The sequence below is a fragment of the Diceros bicornis genome, chromosome 13 (assembly GCF_020826845.1).
Source record: "Diceros bicornis minor isolate mBicDic1 chromosome 13, mDicBic1.mat.cur, whole genome shotgun sequence".
Classification (NCBI taxonomy): domain Eukaryota; kingdom Metazoa; phylum Chordata; class Mammalia; order Perissodactyla; family Rhinocerotidae; genus Diceros; species Diceros bicornis.
In genome coordinates, this window is record NC_080752.1 from 41,929,119 (window position 1) to 41,944,498 (window position 15,380).

General features: G+C 46.0%; 1 protein-coding gene across 10 annotated transcripts in view; it reads right to left on the reverse strand.

Annotated features, from left to right (window-relative positions):
• Positions 1-423: 423 nt before the first annotated feature.
• Positions 424-15,380, reverse strand: part of PAFAH2 (platelet activating factor acetylhydrolase 2) — a 31,494-nt gene continuing 16,537 nt past the window's right edge. For 8 of the 10 annotated variants that reach the window (XM_058553294.1, XM_058553289.1, XM_058553288.1 and 5 more), the window contains 4 exons: positions 13,615-13,706; positions 11,962-12,132; positions 9,729-9,883; positions 424-5,383 (listed from right to left, as the gene is read on the reverse strand). In XM_058553294.1, coding sequence (XP_058409277.1) covers positions 5,289-5,383; positions 9,729-9,883; positions 11,962-12,132; positions 13,615-13,706 — 513 coding nt within the window. In that variant the 3' untranslated portion in view covers positions 424-5,288. The remainder of the gene's footprint in view (positions 5,384-9,728; positions 9,884-11,961; positions 12,133-13,614; positions 13,707-15,380) is intronic. The other 2 variants (XM_058553295.1, XM_058553286.1) reach the window with 1 other exon arrangement.

Consider the following 15,380-nt stretch of genomic DNA (forward strand, 5'->3'; position numbering starts at 1 on the left):
ACACAAGGACACAGAGCGAGAGAGACTGTGAGAGTTGAGACAAGAACACAGGGCTCCAGACAATCAGTTTGGTCCTCTTTCCATTAGATCACCTTACCAGGTAGGTATTTTGATACAAAAGTGGTATTTTAGGCAGATCTGATACAAAAGTGGTATTTTAGGCAGAATGCAGGGGAAAGAGAGATTAGAGTCCAGGAGACTAAAAATTATTCCAGGGGTGAATTGACGGAGGGACTAGACTCAAACGAAATGTAAAGGGCTGGCTGGGTGTGAGAACCACCAGGAGAGAAGAAACAAGAGGACCTGGTAGAAAACTGGATATGGCAGCGAGGGAGAGAGCTGCGCAGAGGTAATTTGCAGCCATTCTCAGCCCTGGGGAGTTTCTCCCGAGGTCACAGGGCATTTCAACCCCCTCACTCCCACCTCAAGGGCTGCAGACAAAAATTAACACAACTGGCCTCTACTACAAAGTCCCTATCCCCAGGTCCTCTACCCTTCGGCCAACCCGTCCAAATACATCTTCTCTCCAATTCTCCCATTCAACATATTAGGACCTTCGCTTTACATCTGGCACAGATGTGTGCGTTTGGATGATCAGGCATGAAATTAAAACCCAAACCAGAACCTAAAAGTGTAGATTTTCGCTAGCGGTGAAGAGAGCCTGCAAAGCTAGAACTATGGTATGGATTTTGACTTTTGATGTGAGGAGCAGGGAAATCAGAGCAAAGAGAAGGGAAAAACTCTCTCTTATTCTAGTTCCAGCCTCACACAATGGCAGTAGTTGAGGGGCAGTTAGCAGGCTTTATGTGAGGGAGGTAACTGAAACCGCAGAAGCTGGCGTAAGAACTTAGACCAAGACCATCCGCGGCCATTCAGTACAAGGGCAAATTATACCTAACCTAATAGGTCTGTAAGGAGGACCGAAGAAACCAATACTGTAATAGGTAATGTTTATTACGCCCTCAGTATAGGCACTGTGACGAGCGCTCTACAGGCATTATTTCATTTAATTATTACAACAGCCCTAAGAGGTAAACACTATTGGAATTCCCACTTTACGAATGAGAAAATTGAAGCTTACAGAAGTAGATAAATTAGCACAAAGTCACAGGGCTAATAGTGTTGGAGCTGTCTGATTTCAAAGACCATGTTCTTAATCCCTGAACTGCTTTCCTCATCTATCAAATCAACAGAGCACCTGGCCCACAGTCCTCGGTGAAGCAGAGTCCTCTCCCCAACCGACTTCTCACCAGTGCTGAGGATGTCACTGAATCTCAGTGCAAGTCATATAGAAATTGCTGGAGAGTTTCACATTCTTGATTCAATGTATCATGAAATTTCATTCCTCATACCCTGACAGTTGAAAGAGGCAGTGGAAGGGGAAAATCAAGTACGTATATTAAGCAGTATGGCCCAGCGATTAAGAGCATGGATTTTTATGCCTACGTGCCAGCTTTGCCAAATTCTTGCTGTGGGAGCTTGATCAAATCACTTCTCTAAGGCTCTGTTTCCTTGTACATAAAATGAGGCTAATTCCACCTGACGTCATGGGGTGGGAAGCAGATGAGATGATGCATATAAAGCACCGAGCACAGCCCCTGACACACAGGAAGCGCCCAAGAAATGCTGGCTACTACAATGGTTATCATCATCATCATCGTCATCTTGCCATGCAGCCATGGCCAGGGACACTCGGCATCTGCTTCTGGCTGTGATGGGACAGGAAGTGAGCTTCCTAATGAGGATGGGTCCTGAGTATAGAGTATGGCCTCTCCTGTCCCTCTGTCACTCTGCAGGCCCAGGGATAAGGAGCACCCCAGAAGAAAAGGGAGCAGATGAAGGCCCCCAAAGGCTAAGACACGGCGCTGGAGTCCATCAATTGACATTTCAAGACCCCAGTAGTCTTCCTGAGGAAGGGCAAGTGGGACAGCTGTGTCAGGACACACACTGGAAAGGGGCTTGGGGACTGTGTTGGGGGCATAGCAAGAACCCAGCGAGCCTCACCCTGACACGTCCAGGAAGTGAGACAGACAAGGAATCTCATTCCATCTGGTATTTACTTACTTTTCCTCCTAACTGATACACCATCCCATGCCCAGAAAGTTCACAACATTCTACTAGGAGGCCTCCATGAGTACAGTCCTATAATGGGACGGGGAACAAGATGCAAAAGAAACCCAAGACATCTTTGCTTTTGGAAAGCATTCACTGGAATGCAATTTATCGGTACATGCCAATTAATATGCAGGCCTACCTTGCTTATCTAAAGGCCATTTATCTAGTGTTCTTTGATTCCTTAGAAGCTAACCAAAAACCAGGACAAAGGACCAAAGGCCTTATGATACCCCTCCTGAGCAGTCACAGGAAGGATTACAGAGCCCAAGCACTAAGGGCAGTGCACTTCAGTTGCAAGAGAGTCCCTAGAGCCCTCTCTCAGTGACTACTTTTTACTCTAGACGGTTATAAACAATGTGGATGACCAAGTTAGCGAAAAGGGAGAGCTGCTAGGGGCTGGCACATTAAAGGCAATGAAGAGTAAAGGCTAGCCTCCTGACCACAAGGGAGACGGCACAAGCTATGCAAGCAATCAAAAGAACTGGGAGGACAGCTGCCAGGGGCCACACAGTGTAGGTGCAAACAGCTACCCACATCTTCCTAGACAGGCGGCGCAACTGCTCCAACATTAGACCTGGTCACAGATGTTTTTGCTCTCTTGGGATGGCATGGGATGTTAGGTATGGCCAGATGACCTGCTTTGGCCAATGAAATGTGAACGGAAATAACGAGTGTCACTTCTGGGCAGAAGATTCAAGAGCGGGCGGGTGCTTCACCATATTCTCTTCGAGCTCCACCACGTGACTGGCAGCACTTCCGATAGTGGCAGCTCACCAGCCTGGGTCCCCAAGTGAGGATAAAAATGACGCAGAGCAGAGCCTCCAGCCGACCCACAGGGGACAAGTAGCATGGGCAAGAAATAAACTTTTGTTGCTTTTTGAGGTTGCCTGTTACTGCCATATAATTAGTTTATCCTGACTGAAACATCCTAAAAAAGTTAAATGAGGTCAGTTCACATGAAAAAGTGTTTGTGTTATCTTTTTGGTAAATTACCATTCAAAATAGTCAATATTATATTTTGTGGCTTAAAGGATAATTTTCAATTATATGGAAAATTTACCTATTCCAATGTTGCTGGATAAACGAGTCATTACCAGAACATGAACGGAATGGAGGAGATGGATCCAGTTTTTGAACAATTTCTTTTTCTAGGGAGGCTCCAAGTCTTTACAAAATATACCCTCATTACTTATGGGTCTAAGGTAAGTTGGGTCTCACGTGCTAATGCTGCCAGAACTGGCTCCTCAGCATCTGCAGAACCAGGCCCAGGCAGAACGGGTGGCACCTACTGGTTCTGTGAGTGCTGAGGGGCGCCGGTCCCCATTTGGGGGTGGGAAGCCCCTATCATAGATCTGTATGCACTCTCTAGAAAGAAATCCATAACGTGATGTTGAGTAAAACAGCAAGCCAACAACTTGAGAATATACAGTCTTTTTAAGCATATATGGAACATTTATAAAATTGACCTCACACTGGGCCAACAAGCAAGTTTCAGGATGAAAACCATACGGGTCATTTTACCTGCCCCAAAGCCATTAAGCTAGAAAACAACAGCTACAGGATAACTAGAAAAATCTCCTATGTTTGGAAAGTGTGAAACCCATGGGTTACACATCCTCTCACTTAATCCTCATTTTAGAAACACAGGAATGGAGACTGGAAAGAGAACATAATTTGCTCAAATTTACCCAGTTAGTAGTGGTGGAGCCAGGACTCAAAACCCAGCTAGGGCCCAGGGCTTTCACGATATCCCTGGACGCCACGTCTCACAGGAATTCACAGATCCTCCCAAGGTGCACAGCCTCAATGGATCTGACGTTTCACCTCAGAAAGAGCTGAGAGGTGGGAGCCCTAGTCCCAGCTTGCTTTGGTGGCAATGACTTCGGACTGACTATGTAGAGTTGCATTGCCCTTTTGCTCTCGCCTCCTCTGGGTTCCCCTACTTGGGCTGAGGTGAGAGGTCTAGAGCAGCAGGGAGGGGTGTTTCATGTTGATGTTCCCAGACAGCTTTGAACTAGGTCCCAAGGAAGACTTCCTTTCCTTTTAAAGTTTTTCTTCCACATGGGCACAAGTGGTAAGTGAACAAAGAAAGACAGAAGGAAAAGTTATTGCCAGATGGCTCCCCATCCTGCTCTAATGCAGATTAAATAGGGAGATTATTCCAACATATCATTAGGCAAACATGAGTATTAATATCATTCATAGTATAAATGGAACAGAATGGAAATTCAGTCTATATCTTCACTTAAATTTGAGGCTAGGGCCTCAGAGCCAGAAAACAGACAACTATAGTGCCCTGATTCTGAGTGAGTTGGAGGCTCATGATATCTGAGATAAGAGGCAAGACCTCTCTAGGGGTGGCCTCCTGAACTCTAACTGACCAAACTACCTCCCTCTAGTGGCAAGGGCCTGTTCAAATGGCTGCTTAACACTGTCATTCCACCTTCTTCATCTCAACCTACTTGTGTTGTTTCCTGTCAATATATGTTTTTAGCAAAATTCCAAGACATCTAGAGCTTCTGAGGTACCCCTCTGTACCTCAGCTTCTCTCTCTATGCTACGAGGACAATGCTGTCTGCCCCGCTCCGTGGGCGCACAAGTGTAACTGAGCCCTGACTCAGTGCCCAGTACTACGATTCATGCAATGGGAAGGCTTGAAAATAAACAGAAAATCTGATGGTCCATATCCTTGAACGTTACCTAAAGTGCTCGTAACTCACTAAGGCGCTGGGAAGGGAGAAGGCTGAGAGGTAGGAAGAGACAGTGCCAGGCTGGGCTAGAGGTCCTGAAGGTGGGAATCTTCCCTCCGTTCTTTGGCTTCATTTCTTCCACTGCAGAAGCCACACTGGCCCAAGGTGAGGGAGTAGGCTCGCTGGGTTACTAGCGCTCCGCTTGGGGCTTGGGGCCCCCCAGCCCCACCCCACTGCTTGTTCCCTACATCATCAGGGCTCAGGCCCCAGCAAGTCAGTAAGCCATCCAAGTCCCACCATGAGTTTAAGATCAACAAATCCAAGATCAAAGTACCCAGTTATCCAATCAGCAGTATGATTACATCCTCTCAGTCTATGAAGAAGGGTCATACCAACTACTTTCCTGAGGAGGCTATGGGTGTCCCTGGGCAGGCCCCAAATGGGAACTCAGCTCAGCGACCTTTTACAAATGGCCAGTTGTGCCTACAGGCTGGACAGATGATGTGGGGCCCCTGAGGTGAGCGATGGTCCAATGCCTTCAACGAGGTTGTTCCATTGGTCATAGTCCTCTTTCAGGTCTGAATGGAAAAAAAAAACAGGGAGGTTAGGTAAATTGTTGTAAGGTTAGAGCAAAGAGTAGCTACCATGGATTTAGTGGGTTATCCTAGCAGAGGAGCACCTAGAATACTAAAAGGACTGGTTATGGTGGCTGTGATGGTGGTAGCAGTAATGGTAACTACTATTCATTGAGTGTGCTTATAAATGTGCTTCATAAATGACTTGTTTAATCCATAAAAATTCAGTAACAATAATAACAACAGAAGGTGACATTTATTGAAGGATAATTCATTCTAGGGACTGTGCTAAACATGTTTCATTTAATTTTCATAATATTCCTATGAGCTAAATACTATTAGCCCTATTTTACGGTTGAGGAAACTGAGGCTCAGAGAAGCTACCTGATTTGTCCAAGGTCATTACAGCTGGTAAGTGGTAGAGAAAGAATTCAAACTCTGGTCAGAAAGGGTAAGACAATGGAAATCCTACTTCCAAGCTCAGGGATGTTGCTGAACAAGAAGAGGGCCTCCACACCCCAGCCAGTGGATGCAAATCCAGTGCCCCTCAGTGCAGGGCAGAAGGAACAGGGTGGCAACATCACGGAGCAGCATAACACTAGGTATGATTCAAGAGAGGGCCCTGGGAACACCGGCACATGGGTCTAACCGCATGGAAGAACAGACAGAAAGGGGCCAAGGCCTCCGGTTGAGGGAGTGGGGCACAGCTGAGCAGGCAAAGGGTGTCCTTGTTCAAAACAAACACAGCCTGGGACAGAAGGCAGGGACACTCTCCTTCATCTTTAGATTCCCAGTGCCCTGCCAAGAACCTGGCATGGAATAGGTCCTCAACAAATAAGTGCCACATATTCATTAATTCAAAAAATACTGAGCACATCACTATGTGCCACAGTCTGCTCTTGGTGCTAAAAATACATCCACAAACAGAAATCCTCATCCTCAGAGAGCTCACGATCTAGTAGGCAGAGATAACGTTAAACATAATAAATTACATAGGATATGAAAAGGTGATAAAACCTATAGAAAAAAACCCACAGCCAGATAGAAGCAGTGGTCGTGGCCAGGGGATGAGGGTGAAGGGAGAAAGGGAAGGTACAACCTTCTAAAATGCGTGGTCAGGGTGGCCCTCACTGGGAAGGTGAGATTTGAGCAAAAACTTGAAGGAGGTGGGAGTGAGCCATGAGAGTATATGGGAAGAGCATTCCAGGCAGCAGGAACAGCAGTGCAAAGGCCTGAAGCAGGAGTGTGCCTGGAGTGTTGGCGGCTTGTGCAGTGAGAGTGAAGTAGTCCAGGGGATGGGCAGCAGGAGAGGAGGTCAGGAGGACTGGAGGGCCACATCATATATGCCAGACAGGATGCTGTATATCGGCCTTGACTCTCAGAGAAATGGGGAGCCATTGGAGGATTCTTAGCAGAGGATTGAGAAGATCAGACTTACTTTCTAACAGGATCACTCTGGCTGCTCGATTAAGAAAAGACTGTGTTGGGAGACCAGTCAGGAAACTCGTACAGTGATTTAGGTGAGAGATGACTTGGACAGGGTGGCACCTGTGGCGGTGGTGACAAAGTGATGACATTCCATATGCATTTTGAAGGCAGAGCCAATAGGATTTTCTGAGGGTTGGATGGGAGGTATAAGAGAAGAGACAAAGACAAGACTGAGGACTTTGGCTTCAGTAACTAGAAGGATGGAGTGACTATTACTATTGAAACTGGTTTTTGTTTGTGATGTGTCTCAGATATCCAAGCAGAAATGTCAAGTAGGTAGCAGGGGAATTGTCAGCATGGAGATGACTTTAAAGCCATGAAACTAAATGAGATTAGGGGATACATATAGAGAAGAGGTCCAAGCGCTGAGCCCTGGACGCAGCAAAGTAGGCCGAGGAGGAGCAGACATTGAGCTAGGAGAAAATCCATAGTGAGGTAGCCTGGAAGTAAAGACAGGGTTTCACAGAAGAGGGTGTCATCCATTCTGTCAGAAGCTGCTGAGAATTCCAGTGAGATGAGGAATGAGAACCGACCACTGGATTTAGTGCTGTGAAGGTCTCTGGCGACCTTGACAAAAGCAGTTTTCATGGAGGACTGGGATACAAAAGCCTGATTGGAGAGAGAATGGGAAGAGAAGAATGGGTTGCATAACTAGATAACCTCAGACAGATTACTTAAATTTTCTAAGCTGCAATATCCTCGTCTGTAAAATGGAGTTAATAATAAAAGTACCTACTAGAAAGAGCTGTCTTCAGGATTACAAGTGACAATGCATCTAAAGCACTTAGTGGAAGGCCTGGCATAGAGTAAGTCCTCAACAATCCTCCTCCGACAGTCTAAGACTCTCCTACCCTCCATCTCTTCTTCTGCTGGTCTCCAGTAATGAGCACCTTAGCTCAACAGGCATCGCCACTAAAGGGAGCCCAATCATGCCATGGTGGGCTCCCTTGTCATCTTTAGCTCTTACCTAATGACATGGTGCCTGAGAGGAAACAGGGAAAGTGGGCTGAGGACCATGTAGTCAGGCCCCCTTAAAGTCTTGAGACATGGATCCACTCCTCTCCCACCAGGCGATAAGAATGGCACTCTAAAGTCTCTATTAACCCTAAAGTCTCTAAACCTGGGCTGGAACAATGACTCACGATGAGCAAGATGAAACGAACAGGTGTAAATACAAAAATGCAAATTTAGGTTAAAAAAGCCAATACATTTTATAAAAGGACAGATATGTTTTAAAAGCAAACTCAATCCAAACCAAATCTGTCAGGCACTTGGAAATGTTAATGCACTCAGGCCATCCAAGTATAAGTCTAGTGTCCAGAGCACAGAGGCAGCAGTCCAGCTGGACAAGGCTCTGGGCAGACCATAGCTAGCATGTCGTGTTCAAGCCAGGGCACCACACATTAAAAGGCACATCAACAAACAGTGCATCCAAGGGGGATAATAAATGGCATCAGGGGAACAGAGGGAGGTACCAAAGACATTCAGCTTAATGAACAGAAAACAGAGGACACCATAGGTGACTTCAAATATCTAAAGAGCTGCCATGTGCAAGGGGTCTGAGGCTTCTCTGGGTAGCTCTTGAGGGGATAACCAGGGCAAGTGGGGAGGAGTTACAAAGTATCAGATCTTAGTCTTAGGTTAGAGTTGGGTCAAACTTGAGAAACCTAGGCCAGCCTGGCTCCCTTCTAAAGCAAACTGCCCTATGCACAGCACCTGCTGAGGGGTCGGCCTCATGCAGATAATGGTAGCCTCCCCCATTCTGACTGGATCAGAAAGGGCCATCTGATCAGGAGAGCTCCAGGCCTAGGTTGGGCAGTGGCCTACAACGGGTTTTGGCAGGTAAAGATGAGCTGGTACAATCAACTTGTCTCTCTTGGGAATCTGGTCTAAGAAATCCAAGAAAATATGGCAGTGAACGGTGGGAGCTGAAGACAAAAAGAGGCCACAAGATGGAGAGAACAAGCCATGAGCGGTTCAAGCCAACCAAAGTTATGAGGAAGGAAAAACTGAAAAACAGATGCTATCAGCAAGACAAAAAATACAGAGCAGAAAGGAGACAAATGCAGACTGGAGCGAAAAGAAACGGAGATGTCAGGAGAGGAAGAAACAGAGAGACTGAGCCCATGAGCGACATCAGAGAGAAGTCAGTCCTGCAAGCTAGCTTGGTTCCTGTAGTTTTTCACTTCCCACCTGGCCAGGTGTACTTTCATAAACAAACTCCCCTTTTTTCTCAAGGTAAATTAGTGAATCTTTAGCTCTTATAACCAAAAAAAGCTTAACTAGAATATCAACTCTTAAGACCATTAAAGTTTCCAGTGGTGGAGAGGGCTGACCTTCATAGCAGTGCACTCTCCATGCTGCTCGACCGCGTGGCAGGGAAGATAGGAGAGGACATCCCCTCTGGGTGGAAGGCTGGACCGAAGACCTCGACAGGCCTTGCCATTTAGCTGGTCTGTGATTTATGACATTAGTCATAATCCTTCCATGCTTTGTTTTTTTAAAGCACTTCCACAAATTTAGCCCATTTATCATCAGAACCTCCTCCACTATACAGATAAGGTGAGTGATAATGAGTTAGCACAGAGGTAGTGGAGTAGAGAAGCGACTGTTCCCTTTACAGTGAGGAAACCAAGGCTCAGAGAAGTTAAATGACTAGGCCAAAGTCATTCAGGTAGTAAGAAATAGAGTCAGGATTTCCAAACTTTCAGCTAAGCATTCTTTGTATAATTCTATGTAACTCTCTCCTTCACTCGGGTTTTCCTTTTGCCATAAATCTCCTGTGAGATTGCCACAGACCACTGTGCAGGGAAATCTAAGGACTCCCAGGCTGCCCCACAAGCCCCAGTCCTCTCCTTACCAAGGTGCTTCTGCAGGAAGGCCAACATGGCCCGCACCACAGTCTCCTGACCTTCATAGGGGTCCAAGCTCCCACGGGTTTGAGTGGGGAACAATTTACCAATCCAGTTACCAGCCACAAAAGCAAAGTCAGTTTGACTCCGATGAACAGAACCACTAGAGGAAAAGAAAAACAAATAACTGGTAGGGATCTGCAGACTAGGGCACACAAACATTTGTGATGCACCTTCCACCTGCAAGGTGCTTTATGCACGTTATCTCAGTACATTTTCACAACAATCCTGTAAGGGAAATATTTTGCCCTTTGACAGAGCAGAGAAATCATCTGCTCAAGGTCATATGGCTAGTAAGGGACAGAGTCAGGATTTGAACATAGGTGTGCCTGGCCTCAAAGCTGCCTCAACCCCTAGACCCCAATACCTGACAGCGCAGGGAAAAGGCTGAGCTAGAGAGGGGCCAGGGGCCAGGAGACAAGGCCTGCAGCACCTGCCAGCCCCATGTTATTATCAACTATTACACCGTAGCTTTTACCTGGTGGCTCCTGAACATTCACAAAACATATTCACTCCTTCTTCGGAATTGTTCCACAAAGTAAACAGGAAAAAGGAATCGCTTGCCTTTATTTAAGTACTCAGAAGAGTGAGGGCTAGGCTGGCCCCGTGGCTTAGCGGTTAAGTGCACATGCTCCGCTACTGGCGGCCGGGGTTCGGATCCCAGGCGCGCACCGACGCACCGCTTCTCCGGCCATGCTGAGGCCGCATCCCACATACAGCAACTAGAAGGATGTGCAACTATGTCATACAACTATCTACTAGGGCTTTGGGGGAAAAAAGGAGGAGGATTGGCAATAGATGTTAGCTCAGAGCCGGTCTTCCTCAGCAAAAAGAGGAGGATTAGCACGGATGTTAGCTCAGGGCTGATCTTCCTCACAAAAAAATAAATAAATAAAGAAGAGTGAGGGCTAGTACTCGTAAAAGAGGGTTTCTGGATTAGAATTTAAGTCCTTTGACATCAAATACATTTAATTCAAAGGAGAAATTCTCGCTAGGTTCATTTTGGGCTAAATTATTCATAACTAAATTTACTAGTCAATTCAATGAGGGAAGAAAAATCTAAATGCTAAACTTGGATATCATGCAGAAAAACTGACTTAAAAAGGGTATTATTTAAGACACATGAAAAAGTGTAAAGAATAATATAATGGATAATTGAGTATCCAGCACTCAGTGTAAGATAATACATTGCCGAGAGTTAAATCCCCATCGTGTACACCATCCCAACTGCTCTCACCTTCCTTCCCTCCAGAGGTCACAATTATCCTGAATCTGAGTGGCTTGGGAAACTTTCAAGCAGTCTTCTGCTGCCATGAAATCAAAATGAAAGGAGAGGGGCCGGTCCCTAGGAAGAGGGCCTGGCCAAGACGAGCAAGGGAAGAAGCCACTGACTACCAGCACACCCCGAGCATTTCAGGGCTTTGGATCTGGCATTTCAACTACCTGAGTGATTCCACAGGTCCGTGGCATGCAGTTAATTGTTGTCTTGCTGAACCAGGACATGGGATCCTGGAAGCATGTGTGCTGTTGGGCTCGAGGGCAGGGCAGGTGCAAGTCAGAGAGCTGGTCAGTGAGCCTTCAGCCCTGCACTTGTAGCTCTAAGCCACTTCCCGTGTACAGTACATTTCTTAAAGTCACTCAAAAATTTTCTCTCTGTGAAAAATGGCTTCTGAAAGAAAACCATCTGATAATGCTGGTGATGGAAGTGAAGAGAATGTGGTTTCTCTTAGGCAAAATATAGGTGGTTTATGGAAGATATCTGAATTTAGGTATTCATGAAGGTCTCTGAAAATCTATCTCGTCAATGTCAAAGGTCTACTATATCCACATTCTTCAAAAGACCCAGTAAAATTCCCAAATGAGGTTAGAGATCTCTGGACTCCACTCAGACCCACACCTCTTCCTCTCCAACACACAATCCCACAGCACCCTTTTCCCAGAAGCAACAGGCAAATCTGGTCATAAAGTCATATAAACTAGTGAGGAAATCACTGTTGGTACAGCAAAGTGGAGAAGGACAGAATGAAATTCTAAAGAAATTAAGATGTTGAAATTCAGGCAGTATTTATATATTCTAGTAATGGGCAGAACTTCTGGATAATTCAGAAGAAATTAAGGTAGCCAACATAGCTGAGAGAGAATGGAGAGGACACCAGGGATCATGACCTTGGTGTTACTCACAGGACAGTTACGATCCTGGATTGTTCATGCTGTGCACATATCTTCTTCATCAAGTTGACACTCTCCATTGTCTGGAATTTCTCAGCATTGATGAAGAACAGAGGGCCTCGGGCCTTGGGGTAAAAGTCATGTTCCAGAGGAAACATCCAAGCATCCAGAGCCACAGCACACCTGGAATAGGACCAGACATTTGGAACCGCCATGCAGAAGCCCAGGCAAGAACAGTGAGGGCGGTGGGGGAGGGGTGGAGTTCCTCCCTCCAGTGGGGTGAAGGCTCTGGAAGCCAGGAAGGAGGTAGCAGGGCCCACACCCTTTGGTTAGGACCTTGGATAGAGATAGCTTTTATCTGTCGCCAAACATCCTGCTAGATTTTAAACTCGTTGAGAGCAAGGATCAGACCTTCTCATTCTCCTGGATCTACTCTCAGGCAGCTGACTTGAGTTACACAAAATGGCACTTCATTCATTTAATCATTCATTCACTCAACATTCATTGAGTACCTACTACGTGCCTAGCCCTATGCTGTGGATACAGAGATAAATGACACAGTTTTTGCTCTCAAGGGGCTCCCAGTCTAGAAGGGGAGACAGAACAGATAAGGTAACAAAATAGAGCCTAGCGCCCTGAGTGCATAAGGTGCTATGTGAGTCCACAGTGTACGTGGTGGGGGAGGTCAGGAAAAGCCTCCTTGGGGCCACAAGGCAAAGACCTGGCCAGTTTGTCAAGCAGTAATCTCTGTCACCAGGGGCAAAACAAAGGCCCTAAAATTAGTGCCCCTCTCTCCACCAATGTTCCTCCAATCTTCTCCATCTCAATAATGGATAATTATCTTCCACTCAAATGATAGATACAAAAATGAAAAACTTTGATTCCCTTCTTTCTTTCACCTCATACATCATTATGTCTTGAAAATTCTAAAACATAGCCTGACTCCCTTCCCTTCTGTCCATCCCATTACCTCCATCCTAAAGCAAATCCCTCATCGCTCACCTTGACTCTGAAATTGCCTCCCTCTGAGTAGCCTCCTTGTTTTCAGTCTCCTCCTGCTCAATCTACTCTTCACACAGTAACCAGAGGGATCTTTTAAAGTGTAAGTAAGATTTTTCTCTGCTTAAAATCTTTCAATGGTTTCTCATCAGACTTAGAATAAAACCTAACTTCCTTATTCTGGCCAAAGGCCCCATGATCTGGCCCCTGTTGATCTCTCTGATCACATCTTGAATTCCTTCCCCCTCACCCACTCTGCTCCTCCCACCCTGACAGCAAGCTTCTTTCCACCTCAGGGCTTTCGTGTTAGCTGTTCCCTCTGCCTAGAATGATTTTCCCCTACACCTCTATATGGCTGACTTCTTTACGTTTCCAGTCTTGGCTTACAGCACTTTCTCAAAGAAGCCTTCAGATACTCTCGCGTATCAGCCTGTTTTATTTTCTTCATTGCACCTGGGTGCTGGGGATTTGATGGGTTAGCTTGTTTACTAGTCTATCTCCTCCCACAATGACATAATTCCATGAAAGCAGAGACCTTGTTCTCCGGCTCACCACTGAATCCTCAGGCCCCAAAACAGTGCCAGGCACATAATACTTGTGTAACAAATATTTGCTGAATGAATGAATGGTGCGTGGAGCTAACAGCAGCATCACTGGGAAACTCACCGAAATTGGGTCTCCTTGGCCAAAGCCAGAATAGCTGTGGCCCCTCCAAACGAATGTCCCATCACAGCCACACGGCTCATGTCGATGCCGCCCTGAGGAAAGCGGAGAACTTAGCCAAACCTGAAATGCAGGGCTGCTTTTTAAGGAATTCTTCAGGGGCAAGAGAAAGGAACAGTGAGACGATGCTGCAGAAGCCCAATCCAGCGAGTGAGCTCCCCTCTATACATTAGGAACCTCTTGCCTGCCGGAGAACAGCCAGGCAGGCAATCTCTGGACTGAACGGCCTTCTGCACGCAGGAATTCTGAACATAATGTTTTTCATCTTTATTTTTGTAATCTTACCACCTACAATACCTGGACTAGCGTAGATGTTCCAATATCTATGAATAAATGAATGGACAGAAATGATGTGATTCCACACGGACCCATCAGTGTAAGAGCATGTTAAGAATAAGAACTCTCTCCATCCTCTAGATCCCTGCTTTATAACTGGCCTACAGGACGACATAGGCACCACGTCGAGGGTAGAACGAGGGAGCTCCTGCTGCCCGTCCACGTCACTCTGAAGCAAGGCCTGCTTGCACAGAAACCAACTCAGGTTCTACTTCCTCTGGATATCTGTCCTGACTTTTATCCAGCAGAGTGAGTCTGCTCGCTCCAACATGCCCCGCAAGTACCTATTTCTGTTTGTCCCCAGAAGCCTTCAGGGCCTAGTTATATAAAAAGCCACTGCAGCTGCCTGCTAAAGGGCTCAGGAAATCTCTCTAGGCTTGGCTGCCCAGCCTTTGCCCTGAACTTGTGCGCTCCTCAATTTCTACCCCAAGGCCTTGTATCTAAATTCTCCCCCTTTGCTCAGTACCTTCAGATCTACAACTTGGTTGGGGGCCTCTTCAGCATTTTTTATACGTCAATATATCCATGTAACTCTAACATCAGGAGTATACAGAGAAGGCTCCCTACTACCACGTTCTCCTTCCACATAGTTGCCCACTGTCCACCTCCAAACAGGTTTCTTATGTGTCTTTGCATAGCTTACTTATGCATATACAAGTGAATGTGAATACATACTTCCCCCCCTTTTACATGTGATATTGTATCTTTCCTTTTTGTACAATAATATTAGTACATAATGAGCTTCCTTATCCCTTTGTACACCTAGATTTGGTTTCACCACGGTAGCTAGCTGATCACCACATCTGTTCTCTTCTTCCTGGACACACAGCTAGACTCCATACAGATGTGGCCTTGTGACTGAGTTCTAGCCAATAGAATGTGAGTGAAAATGATAGCTCCACTTCCAGGCTTGGTCCATAAAAACCGTTGCGTACAAAGCTCCATGCCCTTTCCCTTTCCTGGCTTAACGTACACGGTGAAGGTGGGTTTCACAAGTGAAGAGGGTAGAGCTATAACATGAAAGGAGCCTGGATCCCTGAGTCACCCCTTGCACAGGAACACCCATTTTGGACTTTATGCGGGAGAGAAATAAATTTCTATTGTGTTAAGCCACTGAGATTTGGGGCTTATGTGTTATATCACCCAAACAAACACATCCATTGTTTCACAATCTATTAAACCAGTTCCCCTGCTGGTGAACATTTAGGATACTATCAATCTTTTGCTATTACAAACAACACTGGAATGATTAACCTTGTACATACATCATGTTGCATGTATGCAGGTATCTGTAGAATAAATTCCCAGAACTGGAAATTGCTGGGTCAAAGAATATGTGCATTTGTACTGTTGACAGTATTGCAAAACTGCCC